Below are 17,809 nucleotides of genomic sequence, written 5' to 3'. Positions count from 1 at the left end.
GATTTCCAAGATCTGCGATGACACTGTCTCTGGAAATGGGTACAGGGGTGTGATAATATGGAAAGAGGCCCAACTAGTCTAGGGAAACAACGCCCCTTCGACTAGTCAAGTCCCTAATTTGCATATGAAAAACGGAGGTAATAAATGCTTGCTTTACACATTGATTTTAGAGAATGATGTTATACAGGGCTGGTCAGGAATTTTGATGTGCAAATGTGAATGCTGCTGGGTTGGATGACATAAGGGACCTGACGGGTTCCCTTTAATGTTTTGTTTTACAAACTTAATGCGGATTTACACTGGCGATCGGTAGCATGTTTACACTGTCTGATTATTGGGATATGAGCGTTCCTAACGTATTGATCAGTGTAAATGCAGCTTAAGTCAACATTTCATGTAGCGTTTATCTATAGATTAAATGACCCTTTAATGCTACAAAAATTCTAAGGTAGATATATTGGAAATATAAACTGCTTCTGGTAAGTGGTGGAAATGATTTTGGTTTTCTGTAGCAGTAGAAGGATTTGTTCTCGTCACGGCTATATCATGATTTTTTTTTACCAGTTTTCTGAAAACAGGGTAAACCCACCACTGTATGTCAACAATTTTAGAAAATTGCAAGGTGTGAATGAACCCTGAATATAAATGAAGACGCGCTGATTAGTATTGAAATGAATTCTGTTTCCATTGGAAAATATTAAAATCCATGCATATTATTCATCTTTTATTACAGCCAAACAATGGTGCAAAAAGTGTTCCAGCGCGGGGGCATGGATTTCTTGTGCAGGTATGTTCAGCATCGTGTTCTATCAGGCACCAAAGTGTCCTATCCAATGGAGTGGACTGGTTCCTACTTCTGACATAGAACGTATACAGTATAGAAGATAATTACGCTTATGAGAAATTATTGGAATATTAAAGGGGTATGGCCAAAATCCAACGTCCTCCCTATGGATAACAACATAGGGACTAAATTGTGGATCGTTGGGGATTCTTCCATAATCCTGAGAATGAGGCTCTGGTAAAGAGCGGTAATGCACATGCTCAACCTCCACTCCATTCATTATCCATAGCTTCGCTCTTTCCGTCAGTTCCATGGACAATAAATGGCGTGAAGGTCAAGCATGCACACCTCTTCTTCATTCCATAAGGGACTTTGCAGAGTGATGTTATCGCGATCACTGGTGTCCCAGCAGTAGGACCCCCTCCAATAATGCGGGCGTCACACGAGCCGATCTATCGTGCGATATGTCGTCGGGGTCACGGTTTTCGTGACGCACATCTGGCATCGTTTGCGACGTCATTTTGTGTGACACCTCAGAGCGATGCAGAACGTTCTCAAATCGGTATCAAATCGTGAGTCGTGTACACGTCGCTTATTTTTAAAATATCGTTTATTTTTCGTAGCGCCGGTTGTTCATCGTATCTGGGGCAGCACACATCACTCCGTGTGACACCCCGGGAACGATGAACACAGCTTACCTGCGTCCCGCGGTTACCGCCGGCTATGCGGAAGGAAGGAGGTGGGCGGGATGTTTACGTCCCGCTCATCTCCGCCCCTCCGCTTCTATTGGCCGGCGGTTGTGTGACGTTGCTGTGACGCCGAACGTCCCTCCCGCTTCATGAAGAGGATGTTCGCCGCCCACAGTGACGTCGCTCAGCAGGTAAGTACGTGTGACGGCGGTTTAACGACTTTGTGCGACACGTGCAGCGTTTTGCCCGTGATGTACAAACGACGGGGGTGGGTACGATTGCTGGTGCAATCGCACGATAGATCGTACCGTGTGACGCCCACATAAGTTGTTCTCCCTTTCTATGAATAGGGGAAAACTTTGGATTTTGGAAATGTCCCTATAAAGTCAAATAAATCAAATAAATGTCAAAGGTTTGTACATAGTAAATATAAAGAATATTTTACTAGTGGATCTGCAGAAGAAATTTGAGACTGTGAAGTGTTTAACATTCATGAGCTGCGGTTCCCTGCCTCAACTATCGCTGATTGACCACTGAGCTTTCCCAATCTTCCATTTGGCCTGCAATATTTAAGTCTCTGGGACTTTGATACTGATAGATTATCTGTGATAGTGATTGATGGGCCTGCATGACTATAGTGAGGACCATGTCCCTTTTGTTTTTCCATTCGATTGAATAGGGTTGAGCTGCAATACTAAGCACAGCCACTACAAATTGTGTGTGTCTCGGCCAGTGCGTTTAGTAGTGACTGTGCCGGGTATCGCATCTCAGCCCCATTAACTTAAATTGGAGCATCGGGCACAGGCACTGTCTGAAACAAATAAAGGGACCTCCCTTCTGTATATGACTCAAGTTGATGGGATTGCGGTGCAATATCCGCCACAGCTAGTAAAAATAGTATGGATTGGTTCCAGCACGCCACTACACAATAAAAGGAAGTGCGTGTGGTAAACAATAAAGGCGATAGGTTGCAAGGCCATTGTTGAGTGTGCCCTAAGTCATAGCCCCATTGATGTGATGTTCATAACCCATCGTTAGGACAGACTGTCAAAATCAAAATCTCACAAAACTGAAGTATGGAACATTTCAATTGTATATGTGAAAGGTAATGTGGCACTAGAACTTTTAGTGAGTCACATTCCCCTGATCTAAAATTGATGGGATGTTGGCTGTGAAACAGTCCATTAGTATCAAGTTGCCAGACAATTACATTATGATGAAACTATGATGACTCTGCACATTCTGTCTCACTCTATACAGCAAAGTTGATACATGAGCATTTATGTGTGTATAGTTACATTGTTTAAACATTAATTTAAACTGAATATCCTTTTCTGATGATAAATAACCTATAATTTACTACTTGCTAATTGCTATATTCCGTCACCATGGTCTCCTTCTTGATTTTTTAGACAATAGAGTTTGCAGAGCAGAGAATACCTGTGCTAAACGAGTACTGTGTGGTTTGTGATGAACCTCATGTATTTCAAAATGGACCAATGCTGAGGGTGAGTGCTCCTTACATTACGAATACAGTACATATTTATCAGGTCTGTGGGGTTTACCAATGTACTGTGGAACCTTGGTTTACGAGATTAATTCATTTTGGGAGTGTGCTTGTAAACCAATTTACTTGTATAGCAAAGCACATTTTCCCATAGGAAATCATTGGAACTCAGACAATTTGTTCCATAACTTGTAGCAATGTCCCATCCTGGTCCCCTATTGTGCTATTCCACACACACAAACACACACACACACACACATTATTCTCACCTATCCTCCGTACCCTTGGCGGCCTCTTCCCTGGTTCTTGCAGTCCGCAGACATGTGGGCCCGGTAATGATCGCGCCTATGCAGGAGCTGCCGCTGTCAGTGCTTCAGCGCAGCTAACGTCTTACACATGAGCTGCTTGCTTCTGATTGGCCAGCGCACTGACATCATAGGCATGGGCCACCTACCTCTGATTGGCCAGCGCGCTGCCTGTGGGAGGTGTGCAGAGACAGCTCAGCACCGGCAGACATGAAGCACAGACAGCAGCAGCCCCTGCATGGGCTGCGATTGTTACCGGATTCACAATCCTGTGGACCACAATAAGCAGCCAGAGTGGGTCAGAAGGCAGTGAAAGTACGGAAGTGTGTGTGGTGAGTATTTGCTCGTACAGCAAAGCATTGCTCACAAACCGAGTTACAAATTTGCAGTAAGCTTTGCTCGTATAGAGAAATGCTCGCACACCGGGTTACTAGTAATCTGAGGTTTCACTGTATTCACTTATTTCTCGGCTATAGATGTTTCTGGAAATGTTGGGGGCAGCAATGAGAAATGCAAAGGCAACAGTTGTCCCTGGACCTTGGTGCTTGAGATGTCCAAATGCTCCTCTGCCAAATAGAAAGACACCACTGATATAAATATCACATAATATGTGGGGCACCTTCATAGGTTTTTCCATTGGCGCACAGTAGCCTCCCAATATGCCCCAAAGCCTTTTTTCCTATATTAAAAAAACTGGTGCACTTGATATTTGGGATTACTACTAGAAAGAAAAGTGGTTAATATCCACCATTATCGCCAAGGTATAGGTCAACCATAGTTTTCTCCTGCTGCCGCCAATGTAGGGATATCAGACGCTTACCAGTCAAAAAAATAGGCAACTATGTCATATACAGTCAAGTCCTCCAGTGTGGCAGCCAATCTTCACCATGCCACACCACTGGTATTGACGGGGTCCTAAGTGGTAGATTTTAGCGGGCTTTACATGGGCAGCGATCGCTCCCGCCCCCGTCGGTTGTGCGTCACGGGCAAATCGCTGCCCGTGGCGCACAATATCGTTAGGCCCTGTCACACGGACTTACCTTCCCTGCGACGTCGCTGTGGCCGGCGAACCGCCTCCTTTCTAAGGGGGCGGTTCGTGCGGCGTCACAGCGACGGCAGGCGGCCAATAGAAGCGGAGGGGCGGAGAGCAGCCGAAGGAAAGACATGCCCACCTCGTTGCCGGAGGACGCAGGTAAGCTGTTGTTCGTCGTTCTTGGGGTGTCACACGTAGCGATGTGTGCGGCCTCAGGAACGACGAACAACCTGCGTACCAAACGAGCAACGATTTTTGGGAAACGAACGACGTGTCAACAACCAATGATTTTGGACACTTTTCGGATTGTTAGCGGTCGCTGGTAAGTGTCACACGCAACAACATTGCTAACGAGGCTGGATGTGCGTCACGAATTCCGTGACTCCAGCGATATCTCGTTAGCGATGTCACTGCGTGTAAACCGGCCATTACACTGGCAGGAACAATGTATTGTAATACAATAGCATTGTAGTGATTGAAATACAGTAGCATTAACCAAGTGATCAAATTTCCAGTGAGATTGGAATTAATTTTGGAATTAAGAAATGCTTTTTAGGTAAAAAATAATAATAAAAAAAATATTAATAATAAAATAATAATAAAAAGTAAATAAAGTACAAATAATAATAATACATATGTGTGCATATATATATATATATATATATATATATATATATATATATATATATATAAAGTTTAGAGACTGAATTGTCATGCAATACAGTGTCCCCCCTAACTACTATAGAAATTTGGTATTGCTGCATTTGTACTAATAGGCAAAAAAAGTTATCATTTCCACCACACCATAAATTACATAAAAACAAAATCCCAAAAAGGATGGAATTAATGTTCTTAACCATTTTTTATTTATTTTCTATTTTAAAGGCAATCTGTCAGCAGGATTTTACCCCCAAACTATTTATATGCACATGTAGCTCTTTCACAGAAATAGTCCAGGAATACCATAATGTCCAGGAATACCTTTACATGACCTGTCCATTCCTCCATTACTGAGACATCAGCGATTTAATTGATATGCAAATGAAGCTGAGTGGGGAATAGAGCTGGAGTGACAGAGGATTCAGATCTACAATAGCCCTTCAGCCTCATTTGCATATCAACTCAAACAGAGCAACAGAGAAGAGGAGTGTCATGTACAGGTATTGCTGGACTTGCCTTTGAAGAGTTACATGACCAGTCCGTTTTTCCATTACTGAGAATTCGGTGATTGAATTGATATGCAAATGAAGCTGAAAGGGGAATAGAGCTGGAGTGACGGAGGCTTCAGATCTACAATAGCCCTTCAGCCTCATTTGCATATCAACTTAAACACAGCAAAGGAGAAGAGGAGTGTCATGTACAGGTATTACTGGACTTGTCTTTGAAGAGGTACTTGCACATATATTTTGTGGTGTGAAATCCTGCTGAAAGAATCCATGCAATAAAAATTCTACAATATATACTAAGCTATTAAAAACGACAACTTATCCCAGAAAAAAAAGCTCAAGCACAAGTATTAAAAATGCTAAAATAAAATTTGTGGCTCACATAAAGGGTTAAGCTTAAAGAATAATAGGAAAATGAATGACCATTATAGAAATATAAGGATAGCGGGAAATACTTGCCTCATCGGATCTGGCTTTGATGATAGATTATCTGCCGCGGTATTATCTACTTTGTATGATGCATTATTCATATGTTGTAGCCTTTTGATTATGGGATGAAATAGGTTTGTGCCAGATGATAATTAGTTAATTAGCGTGATGTCTGCTCCTCATGTCTTGGTGTTTGAATGTAAAAACCTTCATTTATTCCCCGGCTTGTAAACAAGGCTTTTGTTCCTATTGTATCATTGTTTGATGTAATTATGGCTGAGGTCAGAAAGTATCCGTGTGCGTCTACAATAATTGGATGCTAAGCACAACATGAGATGGTGGATTCAGGCCTTTCATGTAATGAATTGTATGAGGTGCGGCGAGATGGATGATGTACGGAGTGTTCTAGAGCCGCAGAAAATAACAATCCTGGAGAATCGTTCTGCTGTTACTTTGTTACTCCTCCTGGAAATGGATAAATATATTTGCAACTAGGCATTACCATTCACTTTACCAATAGTATGAGATTCTCCATACTCTGACAACGTCTGCACTTATTGGTCAAGGTACTCTCCATACCCTGACAACGTCTGCACTTATTGGACAATGTACTCTCCATACCCTAACAACGCCATACCCTAACAACATCTGCACTTATTGGACAACGTAGTCTCCATATCCTGACGTTTGCACTTATTGGACAAGGTACTCTCCATACCCTGACAACGTCTGCACTTATTGGTCAAGGTACTCTCCATACCATGACAACATCGGCACTTATTGGACAAGGTACTCTCCATACCATGACAACATCGGCACTTATTGGACAACGTACTCTCCATACCCTGACAACATCTGCACTTATTCGACAACGTACTCTCCATACCCTGACAACGTCTGCACTTATTGGTCAAGGTACTCTCCATACCCTGACAATGTCTGCACTTATTGGACAACGTACTCTCCATACCCTGACAACGTCTACACTTATTGGACAACGTACTCTCCATACCCTGACAACGTCTGCACTTATTGGACAATGTACTCTCCATACCCTGACGTCTGCACTTATTAGACAACGTAGTCTCCATACCCTGACAACGTCTGCACTTATTAGACAACGTACTCTCCATACCCTGACAACGTCTGCACTTATTGGACAAGGTACTCTCCATACCCTGACAACGTCTGCACTTATTGGACAATGTACTCTCCATACCCTGACAACGTCTGCACTTATTGGACAATGTACTCTCCATACCCTGACAACGTCTGCACTTATTGGACAATGTACTCTCCATACCCTGACAACGTCTGCACTTATTGGACAATGTCAGCACTCATTCGCACTTCAGTTTTCCCATACAAGTGCTATCTGTGTTTTTCATGGATGACTCTCGTACATCTGATAGTATATTTGGCTGTTCACATGTCAGTGATTTTTTGGGGGACCGAGTGGTCCATGTAACATTGTGGAGATATGGCAGATTTTGATCCAGGTGTCAGAACAAACTTGCCAATGATAGTCCTTTTGGTTTGTGAAAAAATCAGACAGCACTCTGATTACTTGAGTGTGCTGCGGAGTATAACTGACTGATAGAAAGAAGAAAAGAAAAGTTGTTTTCCATCTGTTTTTGATTTTGGCAATTGGTGGCTGTTCACATTCGGCCATCAGGTCCTGTCCACAGGCTGTTATTTCAAGCAGCATTTGCTTGGGCCTGTCCCGCCCACAGCCATGATTCAGTCATGGGTACGGGATTGAAAAACACCAGGTAAGTGGGGCTAAGAGCAGTTCTACTTTTTCATATGTGAGGCCGTCTGGCACATTTTAAATAAGAATAATTTAGTGTAGGACTGCCTCAAAGAGATTTGCCGTGGAGTGGCGGGGTAGCTCAAGAAATTGCAATTTTTTGCCAAAAATCGCAAAATTGATAAAAAACACAGTTTGGAATTTTTAGTGCAGTGCACATTTAGTACTGGCATTCATGATTTTACTGATAGAAAGAAGGTAGAAAATTTTTTTCTCATCAGCAAAAAAACTGATGAAACTTTCAGACTGATGGAACTCGATGCGTTTTTCTCATACATCAAAAAAACTGATGTGTGAATGAGTGATAACAATGAATAGCGATTCCACCCCAGCAGAATATGCAGGTATTACATTTGGATTTCCAGGAACACTACTGATCATTGGGCCCTAGTGAAAAATTTCGACCAAGTGTCCTGGAGTGACTGTTAGGATAGCGGGGAACTGGAGCTCCTATGTTGTCCCTTGTGGTAGGGGACCCTAGGCTATACCTAACCTCAGGGTTACTCCTGATGGCAAAGATTCCTGAGTCCTGTTCATGGCTATACTCCGGACCAGTTTTACTCTGATACCCCCCTCCCAACAGAAATGATGGAAAACAGACAAAGACAGACAAGGAAAAAGAAAGACTCTGACACACTGCACACACACAGGAGTAGACAATGAGAGACTCAGGATAAAAGAAAGAGCAGGAAGGTAAGATAGTTTGGATCACAACATTTCACCAGACTAATGCCTGCTTTACACGCTTCAATAAATCTTTCAATCCGTCGTCGGGGTCAAGTTGTAAGTGACGCACATCCGGCATCGTTCGTGACGTATTTGCGTGTGACGCCTACGTGCAATCAAGATTGAACGAAAATACGGTGATCGCATACACGTCGTTTATTCCTCATACATTGGACGTTTTGTTGTATGAACCTAGTCAATTGAAACGTGTGACATCCCTCATACGATTTTGGTGTCTGATGCTATGTGCGCAGGTGTGCGCTCTGCACCGCAGCTTAAAAAAGGTCCGCTTCAGAGCGCAGCTGAAAAGCTGCGTTCTGAAGCGCCTCAAAATGTCTGTCATTCACTAATCTCTGTCAGTCGGACACTATCTCTGTCCCTCACTCTCTGTCCATGTCAGTCTATCCCCCTGTCTCATATACTCACCGATCCCCGATCCCCGGCGCTGCACAGCATTCACACTGCTCCGGCGGCTTTTACTATTTTGAAAAAGCCGGCCGCTCATTAAATAATCTCGTATTCCCTGCTTTCCCCGCCCACCGGCGCCTATGATTGGTTACAGTGAGACATGCCCCCACGCTGAGTGACAGGTGTCTCACTGCACCCAATCACAGCAGCCGGTGGGCGTGTCTATACTGTGCAGTGAAATAAATAATTAAATAATTAAAAACCCGACGTGGGGGCGTGTCTCACTGCAACCAATCATAGGCGCCGGTGGGCGGGGAAAGCAGGGAATACGAGATTGTTTAATGAGCGGCTGGCTTTTTCAAAATAGTAAAAGCTGCCGGAGCAGTGAGAAAGCCGTGCAGCGCCGCGCCGGTGATCGGGGATCGGTGAGTATATGAGAGAGGGCTGCTCAATTCAGTTACTCAGGAGTTTAGCGATCACCGGTGAGTCCTTCACTGGTGACCGCTAATCAGGACACGACACAGACAGAGCCGCAGCATGACAATGAAGTCGGGTGAAGTTCACCCGAGTTCATTCTGACAGTGCGGCTCTGTCTGCTGTCATCTGCCATTCAGCTCTGCTACATGGCTGTCTGTGTCTGCTGTTAGCGTCCATGTAGCAGAGCTGAATGGCAGATGACATAGTAAAAACGCATCCCTACACATTACACACGCTTGGCAAGTCAATAAATAAAAAAACAAAAAAGGGTGCCCAATGCATACGTCACAGAACACATAATCTAAAGGATCACACACAAAATTGATCAATTTAACATAGACTACTAACGCACGTGTGACAGCAAATGAACGACCTACGTGCAATCTCATAAGATCCCATATGCAACCTGGGCGTGTCACATCGCATACGAGATTGCACACCTAATTGTAAGGTGTAAAGCTGGCTTAAGAGATACAGTTTAGCTGGCATAAGTGGAAGCATCTAGCCAGCATATATAGGAGGGGAGCAGAAATGGTTGGCTCCCCCACACCATGTGATCAAAGAAGACTAACAAGCAGACTATCAGGGATTAACTCTTGATAGCCTGCCTTTGAATTACCACTCTGCAGGTTCAGTCAGGCCCGAGTTTGCCTGTGTTGCTCACAGACACCAGAGAAGTTATCGGGGTGAGTGTTAGAATCTGTAGTCTGAAAAGAAAGTATAAATGCTGTATTTTTCGCTATGTCTTACTGCCATAATTCCTAGCCTCAATGAGGTTTTCCTAACCCAAGCCAGCGGTGTCAGATTCTAGACTCCTTGATTTATTGCAGAACCTTTATGTTAGGACAGGGTGCAGATTTGAAGTCCACAATCTATTCAGTGAATGAGTTGGATGATGAGGAAGACAAATACTAAAGGTCTTTCCTGTTTTGTGTACTAAAAACCGACAATTTCTAAAATACTTTCTAGTGCGATTTCTCAGATTTCCATCTTTCTTAGCCTTACGGAATGGACACCCTTTTGGCTTACATCCTGAGTAAGGATCAGTAAATCAATCATAAACTTAAAACCAATAAAAATGGGTTCCAGTTTAGTTTCCTAAAGGGGGCTTTACACACAATGACATATCTGACAATATGTCGTCGGGGTCACGGAATTCGTGACCCACATCCGTCGTTGTTAGCGACGTCGTTGCGTGTAACAGCTCCGAGCGACTGTTAACGATCAAACAGACTCACCTAATCGTTGATCGTTGACAAGTCGTTCATTTTCAAAATCTTGTTGGTCGTTGTGGACTCAGGTTGTTCATCGTTCCTGAAACAGCACACATCGCTACGTGTGACACCCCGGGAATGACGAACAACGGCTTACGTGCGTCCTCCGTCAACGAGGTGGGCGTGTCGTTAATGCGGCTGGTCACCGCCCCTCCACTTCTATTGGTCGGCCGCTGTGTGACGTCGCTGTGAAGGCGCACAAACCTCCCCCTTAACGAAGAGGTTGTTCGCCGCCCACAGCGTTAGGAAGGTAAGTACGTGTGACGGGTGTTAGTGATGTTGTGCGCCAAGGGCAGCGATTTGCCTGTGACGCCCAAACGACGGGGGCGGGTACTTTCGCGAGCGACATCGCTAGCGATGTCGCTGCGTGTAAAGCAGCCTTTAAATTTGTGAGTTCTAGCGAATTTGAATTGTTGTGAATTTGATTTATGCGAATCCACCAGTCCATTAATCCAATCGGCCTCCATTTTCCTGGATTCTTTTGGGCCAGGAAGGGATTAAAGAGATGTAAAATATCATAAATGTCCTCCTCGCCCCTCTCCTGTCCCTGCTGCACCCCACTGCTAATCCTCTATGTGCTCTCTCATGAAATTATAATGTTTATTGAGAAAAAATTGAGTGAATAGATGCGCCTGAAGTTTTTTGTTTTGTTTGACCCCTTCTTGGTCCCCCGTTTATTGCACTTTGGGGCCCGGAGACCTCAGAATAGAACTAATGGGGTTTTTACTTACATTAGTGGCACATTAAACTTGCATCCAATAAATTTAATGTAACTCTATTTTCCGAGACAAATTTGAGCAAATCTGATGAGTTTGATATTTTGTCAGATTCGCTCATTTATATCAATGTAGTTTATAAATAGGGTCTTTTTTTAGGAAGTGTGTACCAATGTCCACCCCCGAACATGTCCAGCACAAGTGTTCAACTTCTGAACAAACTCCATGTTCCAGTGACTTGTAGCGCACAAAGATCTAGAAATGATGAGGAATCGAAACGCAACGTATTTGAGAAAGTTGCAGAAGTTTGAATTTTTCAGCGATTGAACTATAATTACCCTATAATACGCAGCGCAGGTTATCCTTGTGTTAGAAGTTCTTAAACTACTACTATAGGATTTTGTATACTCATTACCCCTCATAGTATGAAAAACTTACTTGAAGCTGAAATTTCAATTTTTATTTCATAAATCAATAGTAGACATGGAAATAATCAACTTTGCAATATATCTTCTAAGAGGAATCCACTTCTTTCTCCTCTTCCTGATCATTCATTCCCAATTCACAAGTAAAATCTGTGAAATCTGGCATCAAAGACAGATATTTTCATTACTGAGATAGAATATTCTTAGCACCAGCTGTCATCTCCTATGGAAGTAGGAACTAGAGGCAGACACAGACACTCTGCTGCAAGTTCTCCTGAAGTGAGACTTACAGTTCTCCATGGAACTTCATAAGCACCAACTGTCATCTCCTATCTCAGTAATGGGAAAGTCTTCACTGATTACAGATTTTACCGGAGAACTGAGAATGTTGACTGATTAATTCTGGAGGAGAAGGAAGCAAATTTGTCTGATAAGAAATATTACAAAGTTGTTTATTTCCACATGTACTATTGATTTAATTAAAATTAAAATGTTAAGGGTACTTTACACGCTGCGACATCGCTAGCGATCCCGTTAGCGATGTGAAATTCTAGATCGCAAGTGCGATCTTTCGAGATCGCACATGCGTAAAATGGCCTATGTGCGACCTCAAAAGATCGCACTTGCGATCTAGAATTTCACATCGCTAACGAGATCGCTAGCGATGTCGCAGCGTGTAAAGTAACCTTTAGTCTTTAAAGGGAAGCTGTCAGCAGATTTTGTGACTATAAGCTGCGGCCACCACTAGTGAGCTCTTATATACAGCATTCTAGAATACTGCATATAAGAGCCCAGACTGCTCTGTGTAATGTAGAAAAAAACACCTTTATAATACTAAACTAGAGGGGTGGTCTATTCTAATGGGTGTCACTGCTCTCCAGTCCGATGCCTCCGCTCCGCTGCGATGGCTATCCTCCTTCTTTGCAGGCCCGTGTGCATGACACGTCCTACGTCATCCACCCAGGCCGGCATTGCGGTCGTGCGCAGGCACATTTTGACTGGCCTGTGTGGATGACGTAGGATGCATCATGCACATAGGCCTGAGAAGCAGGATGACCATCACAGCAGAGAGCAGGCGCTGGGCCGGAGAGCAGCGACACCCATCGGACTGGACCGCCTTCCTAGGTGAGTATAATAAAGTTGTATTTAACAGAGTGGCCTGGGCTCTTACATACAATATGCTGTATATAAGGGTTCACTGGTGGTGGCCGCAGCTTATAGGGACCAAATCTGGTGACAGGTTCCCGTTAAGCCAGGCAATGGACAGGAATCCTTCTTTTCCCATTTCGTCTAGTAATTCACTAAGTTTCCCTATGAGTATTTGGGGCATTTTTGATCTGCAGCATTTCTGCACCAATTTACTAATTTTGCGGGGTTTTTTATTGCATTTTCTTTTACATTTGTTGTCATTGTGTTTTTTCTGCTTTTTTTTTTGGTCTTTTTTGGCATGTCATGTTTTAAATAGAATACTTTGTTTTGGAAATTTCCAGTTTGTTTTACTATATAAATTCATGTACGGATTAATGCAGTAAAAGCGCATGTGCGTATTTATCTGAAGATTATCGGCCTCTCATTCAATTCTATAGGGAATGTCGGCAAATAAACGCGTATTTAACACAAGAAGAATTGACATACTGCAGAGTTCAAAATTCAAAAATATTAAAAAAATATTTAGAAAAAAGCAGAATGGACCTGAGATTTACATAAATCCAATATACTTTGATGGAATTGTGTGGTTTTTGTGCACAAAAATATACAGCAAAAAAAAAAAGAAAGAGAAGAACCAAATGCTCATCATAATCCTAAAAAAATTTAAAAAAAATACAAAAAGAAAACAAAATAAAAGAATAAAAAATAAACTCAATTTAACTATTGTAATAGTGGCATTAATTGACCCCGTGATTACCCTAGCTATAGGGTTCTATAGACAAATAAATTAGCGTTATAATCGTCAGATTATTACACTGTGTAGCAGAATTATTTTGCTTTGTCATAACATTTTTCGGATGCAAAGAATGATACACCCTAATGCCCAAAGCCGTGAATTCTGATTTTATAATGAAATTAGGCCGCGCTTCCTACTGGAAGCAATGAAGCAAGGCCCATTGTGTGCTGCTTTACTGTACATCAACTTATTTGACATCTCATTTCACAACTGCTGAGCAATGTAGAAGCGTATCATGAATTAAAACATGAAGAGAGCCTGCAGGAGCCATTTAACTACCGCCGCGTGGGCGATTTGTCTTGTCATAACAGCGCCGCCACCTGGTGGCCAAACGTTGTCATTGCTTCTTCTTTTGTGTTTACTTTGAATCTTATATTGAATGTGTATGGAACTCCATTTTTACTGACTTCCATAGAACAGATTACCTAATAATAGTGTAATAAAAACTCGGCTATTTGCTCATTTTAACTGATATTTGTTCTTTTTCTTCTTTCGACAGCCTACTGTTTGTGAACGAGAGCTTTGTGTATTCGCTTTTCAGACACTGGGTGTAATGAATGAAGCTGCAGATGAAATTGCAACCGGTGCTCAGGTATAAAACATTAAAGTTACAGACAATAGAGATTATTAAATTCTTCCAAACATTATTAATTTTGCATTGCTAATATTGAGCTTTATGATAATTGATATTCTATGTTCTTTTGAACCTGAAAACGTCAGCTACCGTGTTTCTCCGAAAATAAGACTTATTTTTAGGGGATGTCTTATTTTTTATCCTTGACCAAGAATCTATAATTATTCATGAGCAAAAAAATCAACATTTATTTAAATATAAAAATATAATCATTCTGGAACATCAACATAACTCTCCAAAACCTGCGTGTAACAGATGAATATATATATATATATATATATATATATATATATATATATATATATATATATAATGCAAAAAATAGGAGCAGCACTTAACCTGTTGTGCTGCAAAGTCCTTCCAATCAGTCTCACCCGATTTCAATGAGCAGCAAAAAAAATGAAGGCAGCACACAGCTTCAATCTTGAATGAAAAAGCCTATATATATATATGTGTATATATATATATATATATATATATATATACAGTCATATGAAAAAGTTTGGGCACCCCTATTAATGTTAACCTTTTTTCTTTATAACAATTTGGGTTTTTGCAACAGCTATTTCAGTTTCATATATCTAATAACTGATGGACTGAGTAATATTTCTAGATTGAAATGAGGTTTATTGTACTAACAGAAAATGTGCAGTCCGCATTTAAACAAAATTTGACCGGTGGAAAAGTATGGGCACCCTTATCAATTTCTTGACTTGAACACTCCTAACTACTTTTTACTGACTTACTAAAGCACTAAATTGGTTTTGTAACCTCATTGAGCTTTGAACTTCATAGGCAGGTGTATCCAATCATGAGAAAAGGTATTTAAGGTGGCCACTTGCAAGTTGTTCTCCTATTTGAATCTCGTATGAAGAGTGGCATCATGGGCTCCTCAAAACAACTCTCAAATGATCTGAAAACAAAGATTATTCAACATAGTTGTTCAGGGGAAGGATACAAAAAGTTGTCTCAGAGATTAAACTGTCAGTTTCCACTGTGAGGAACATAGTAAGGAAATAGAAGAACACAGGTACAGTTCTTGTTAAGACCAGAAGTAGGAGGCCAAGAAAAATATCAGAAAGGCAGAGAAGAAGAATGGTGAGAACAGTCAAGGACAACCACAGACCATCTCCAAAGACCTGCAGCTTCATCTTGCTGCAGATGGTGTCAATGTGCATCGATCAACAATACAGCGCACGTTGCACAAGGAGAAGCTGTATGGGAGAGTGATGCGAAAGAAGCTGTTTCTGCAAGCACGCCACAAACAGAGTCGCCTGAGGTATGCAAAAGCACATTTGGACAAGCCAGTTACATTTTGGAAGAAGGTTCTGTGGACTGATGAAACAAAGATTGAGTTGTTTGGTCATACAAAAAGGCGTTATGCATGGAGGCAAAAAAACACGGCATTCCAAGAAAAGCACATGCTACCCACAATATAATTTGGTGGAGGTTCCATCATGCTTTGGGGCTGTGTGGCCAATGCCGGCACCGGGCATCTTGTTAAAGTTGAGGGTCGCATGGATTCAACTCAGTATCAGCAAATTCTTGACAATAATGTGCAAGAATCAGTGACGAAGTTGAAGTTACGCAGGGGATGGATATTTCAGCAAGACAATGATCCAAAACACCGCTCCAAATCTACTCAGGCATTCATGCAGAGGAACAATTACAATGTTCTGGAATGGCCATCCCACTCCCCAGACCTGAATATCATTGAACATCTGTGGGATGATTTGAAGTGTGCTGTCCATGCTCGGCGACCATCAAACTTAACTGAACTGGAATGGTTTTGTAAACAGGAATGGTCAAAAATCCTTCATCCAGGATCCAGGAACTCATTAAAAGCTACAGGAAGTGACTAGAGGCTGTTTTTTTTTTTGCAAAAGGAGGATCTACAAAATATTAATTTCACTTTTATGTTGAGGTGCCCATACTTTTGCACCGGTCAAATTTTGTTTAAATGCGGATTGCACATTTTCTGTACAATAAACCTCATTTCAATCCAGAAATATTACTGAGTCCATCAGTTATTAGAGATATGAAACTGAAATAGCTGTTGCAAAAACCCAAATTGTTATAAAGAAAAAAGGTTAACATTAATTGGGGTGCCCAAACTTTTTCATATGACTGTATATATATAAAATATATATATATATATATATATATATATATATATATATATATATATAGCAACAAAACAAATTATAGACCAGCCCACCCGCCAGAGCTCTGACAATGCTAAGTCCCCCTGGTTCCTTCAGTGATGCATGGATCCGGACTGGGAGAACGTCCAAAGATAAGTGGAAACAATGGAATGGATCTAGCAAGAAATTCGTAAGTCCAGGTGACAGTAAAAAAATGATTTCTCTTTATTGAGCACAATTAAAGTTTTGGCTTGGACCCTGAGGATGGCTGCTAGTACCGCCGAAACGCGTAGTGCATTTTTGTGTGTGTCTTGCATCCACCATTTGCCATGAGTTCTGCATTATTTTAATTGTGCTCAATAAAGAGAAATAATTTTCTTACTGCCACCTGTACTCCCAAATTTGTTGGAAATAGATCAGCCTTTGACCGAAACGTCCTGTGATATGGGCCATTAAAGAAGATTTTACTTGAAAGGGAAGTGGAGTGCTGCCTTCTGATTTTTTTTAAATATTGTAGGGACGGTAGGATGCTATTGTGGAGGATTGTTGCACCCAACTAATGTTTAAGTGCTGGAAATTGTTTCTATATCTATATATATATATATATATATATAAACAATTTATATTCAATTTATATATATATATATACAGTTAGGTCCAGAAATATTTGGACAGTGACACAAGTTTTGTTATTTTAGCTGTTTACAAAAACATGTTCAGAAATACAATTATATATATAATATGGGCTGAAAGTGCACACTCCCAGCTGCAATATGAGAGTTTTCACATCCAAATCGGAGAAAGGGTTTAGGAATCATAGCTCTGTAATGCATAGCCTCCTCTTTTTAAAGGGACCAAAAGTAATTGGACAAGGGACTCTAAGGGCTGCAATTAACTCTGAAGGCGTCTCCCTCGTTAACCTGTAATCAATGAAGTAGTTAAAAGGTCTGGGGTTGATTACAGGTGTGTGGTTTTGCATTTGGAAGCTGTTGCTGTGACCAGACAACATGCGGTCTAAGGAACTCTCAATTGAGGTGAAGCAGAACATCCTGAGGCTGAAAAAAAAGAAAAAATCCATCAGAGAGATAGCAGACATGCTTGGAGTAGCAAAATCAACAGTCGGTACATTCTGAGAAAAAAGGAATTGACTGGTGAGCTTGGGAACTCAAAAAGGCCTGGGCGTCCACGGATGACAACAGTGGTGGATGATCGCCGCATACTTTCTTTGGTGAAGAAGAACCCGTTCACAACATCAACTGAAGTCCAGAACACTCTCAGTGAAGTAGGTGTATCTGTCTCTAAGTCAACAGTAAAGAGAAGACTCCATGAAAGTAAAT

General features: G+C 41.6%; 1 protein-coding gene across 1 annotated transcript in view; it reads left to right on the top strand.

Moving 5' to 3' along the window:
- The window catches only part of PARP8 (poly(ADP-ribose) polymerase family member 8), a 411,775-nt gene that overhangs the window by 334,152 nt on the left and 59,814 nt on the right, over window positions 1–17,809 (top strand). The window contains exons 13-15 of the mRNA XM_075326712.1: window positions 734–787; window positions 2,886–2,981; window positions 14,194–14,286. Coding sequence (XP_075182827.1) covers window positions 734–787; window positions 2,886–2,981; window positions 14,194–14,286 — 243 coding nt within the window. The remainder of the gene's footprint in view (window positions 1–733; window positions 788–2,885; window positions 2,982–14,193; window positions 14,287–17,809) is intronic.

Source organism: Anomaloglossus baeobatrachus, chromosome 1 (assembly GCF_048569485.1).
Source record: "Anomaloglossus baeobatrachus isolate aAnoBae1 chromosome 1, aAnoBae1.hap1, whole genome shotgun sequence".
NCBI classification, from domain to species: Eukaryota; Metazoa; Chordata; class Amphibia; order Anura; family Aromobatidae; genus Anomaloglossus; species Anomaloglossus baeobatrachus.
Note: the sequence above shows the minus strand (reverse complement) of the source record. Positions and strands in the feature narration are given on the sequence as shown.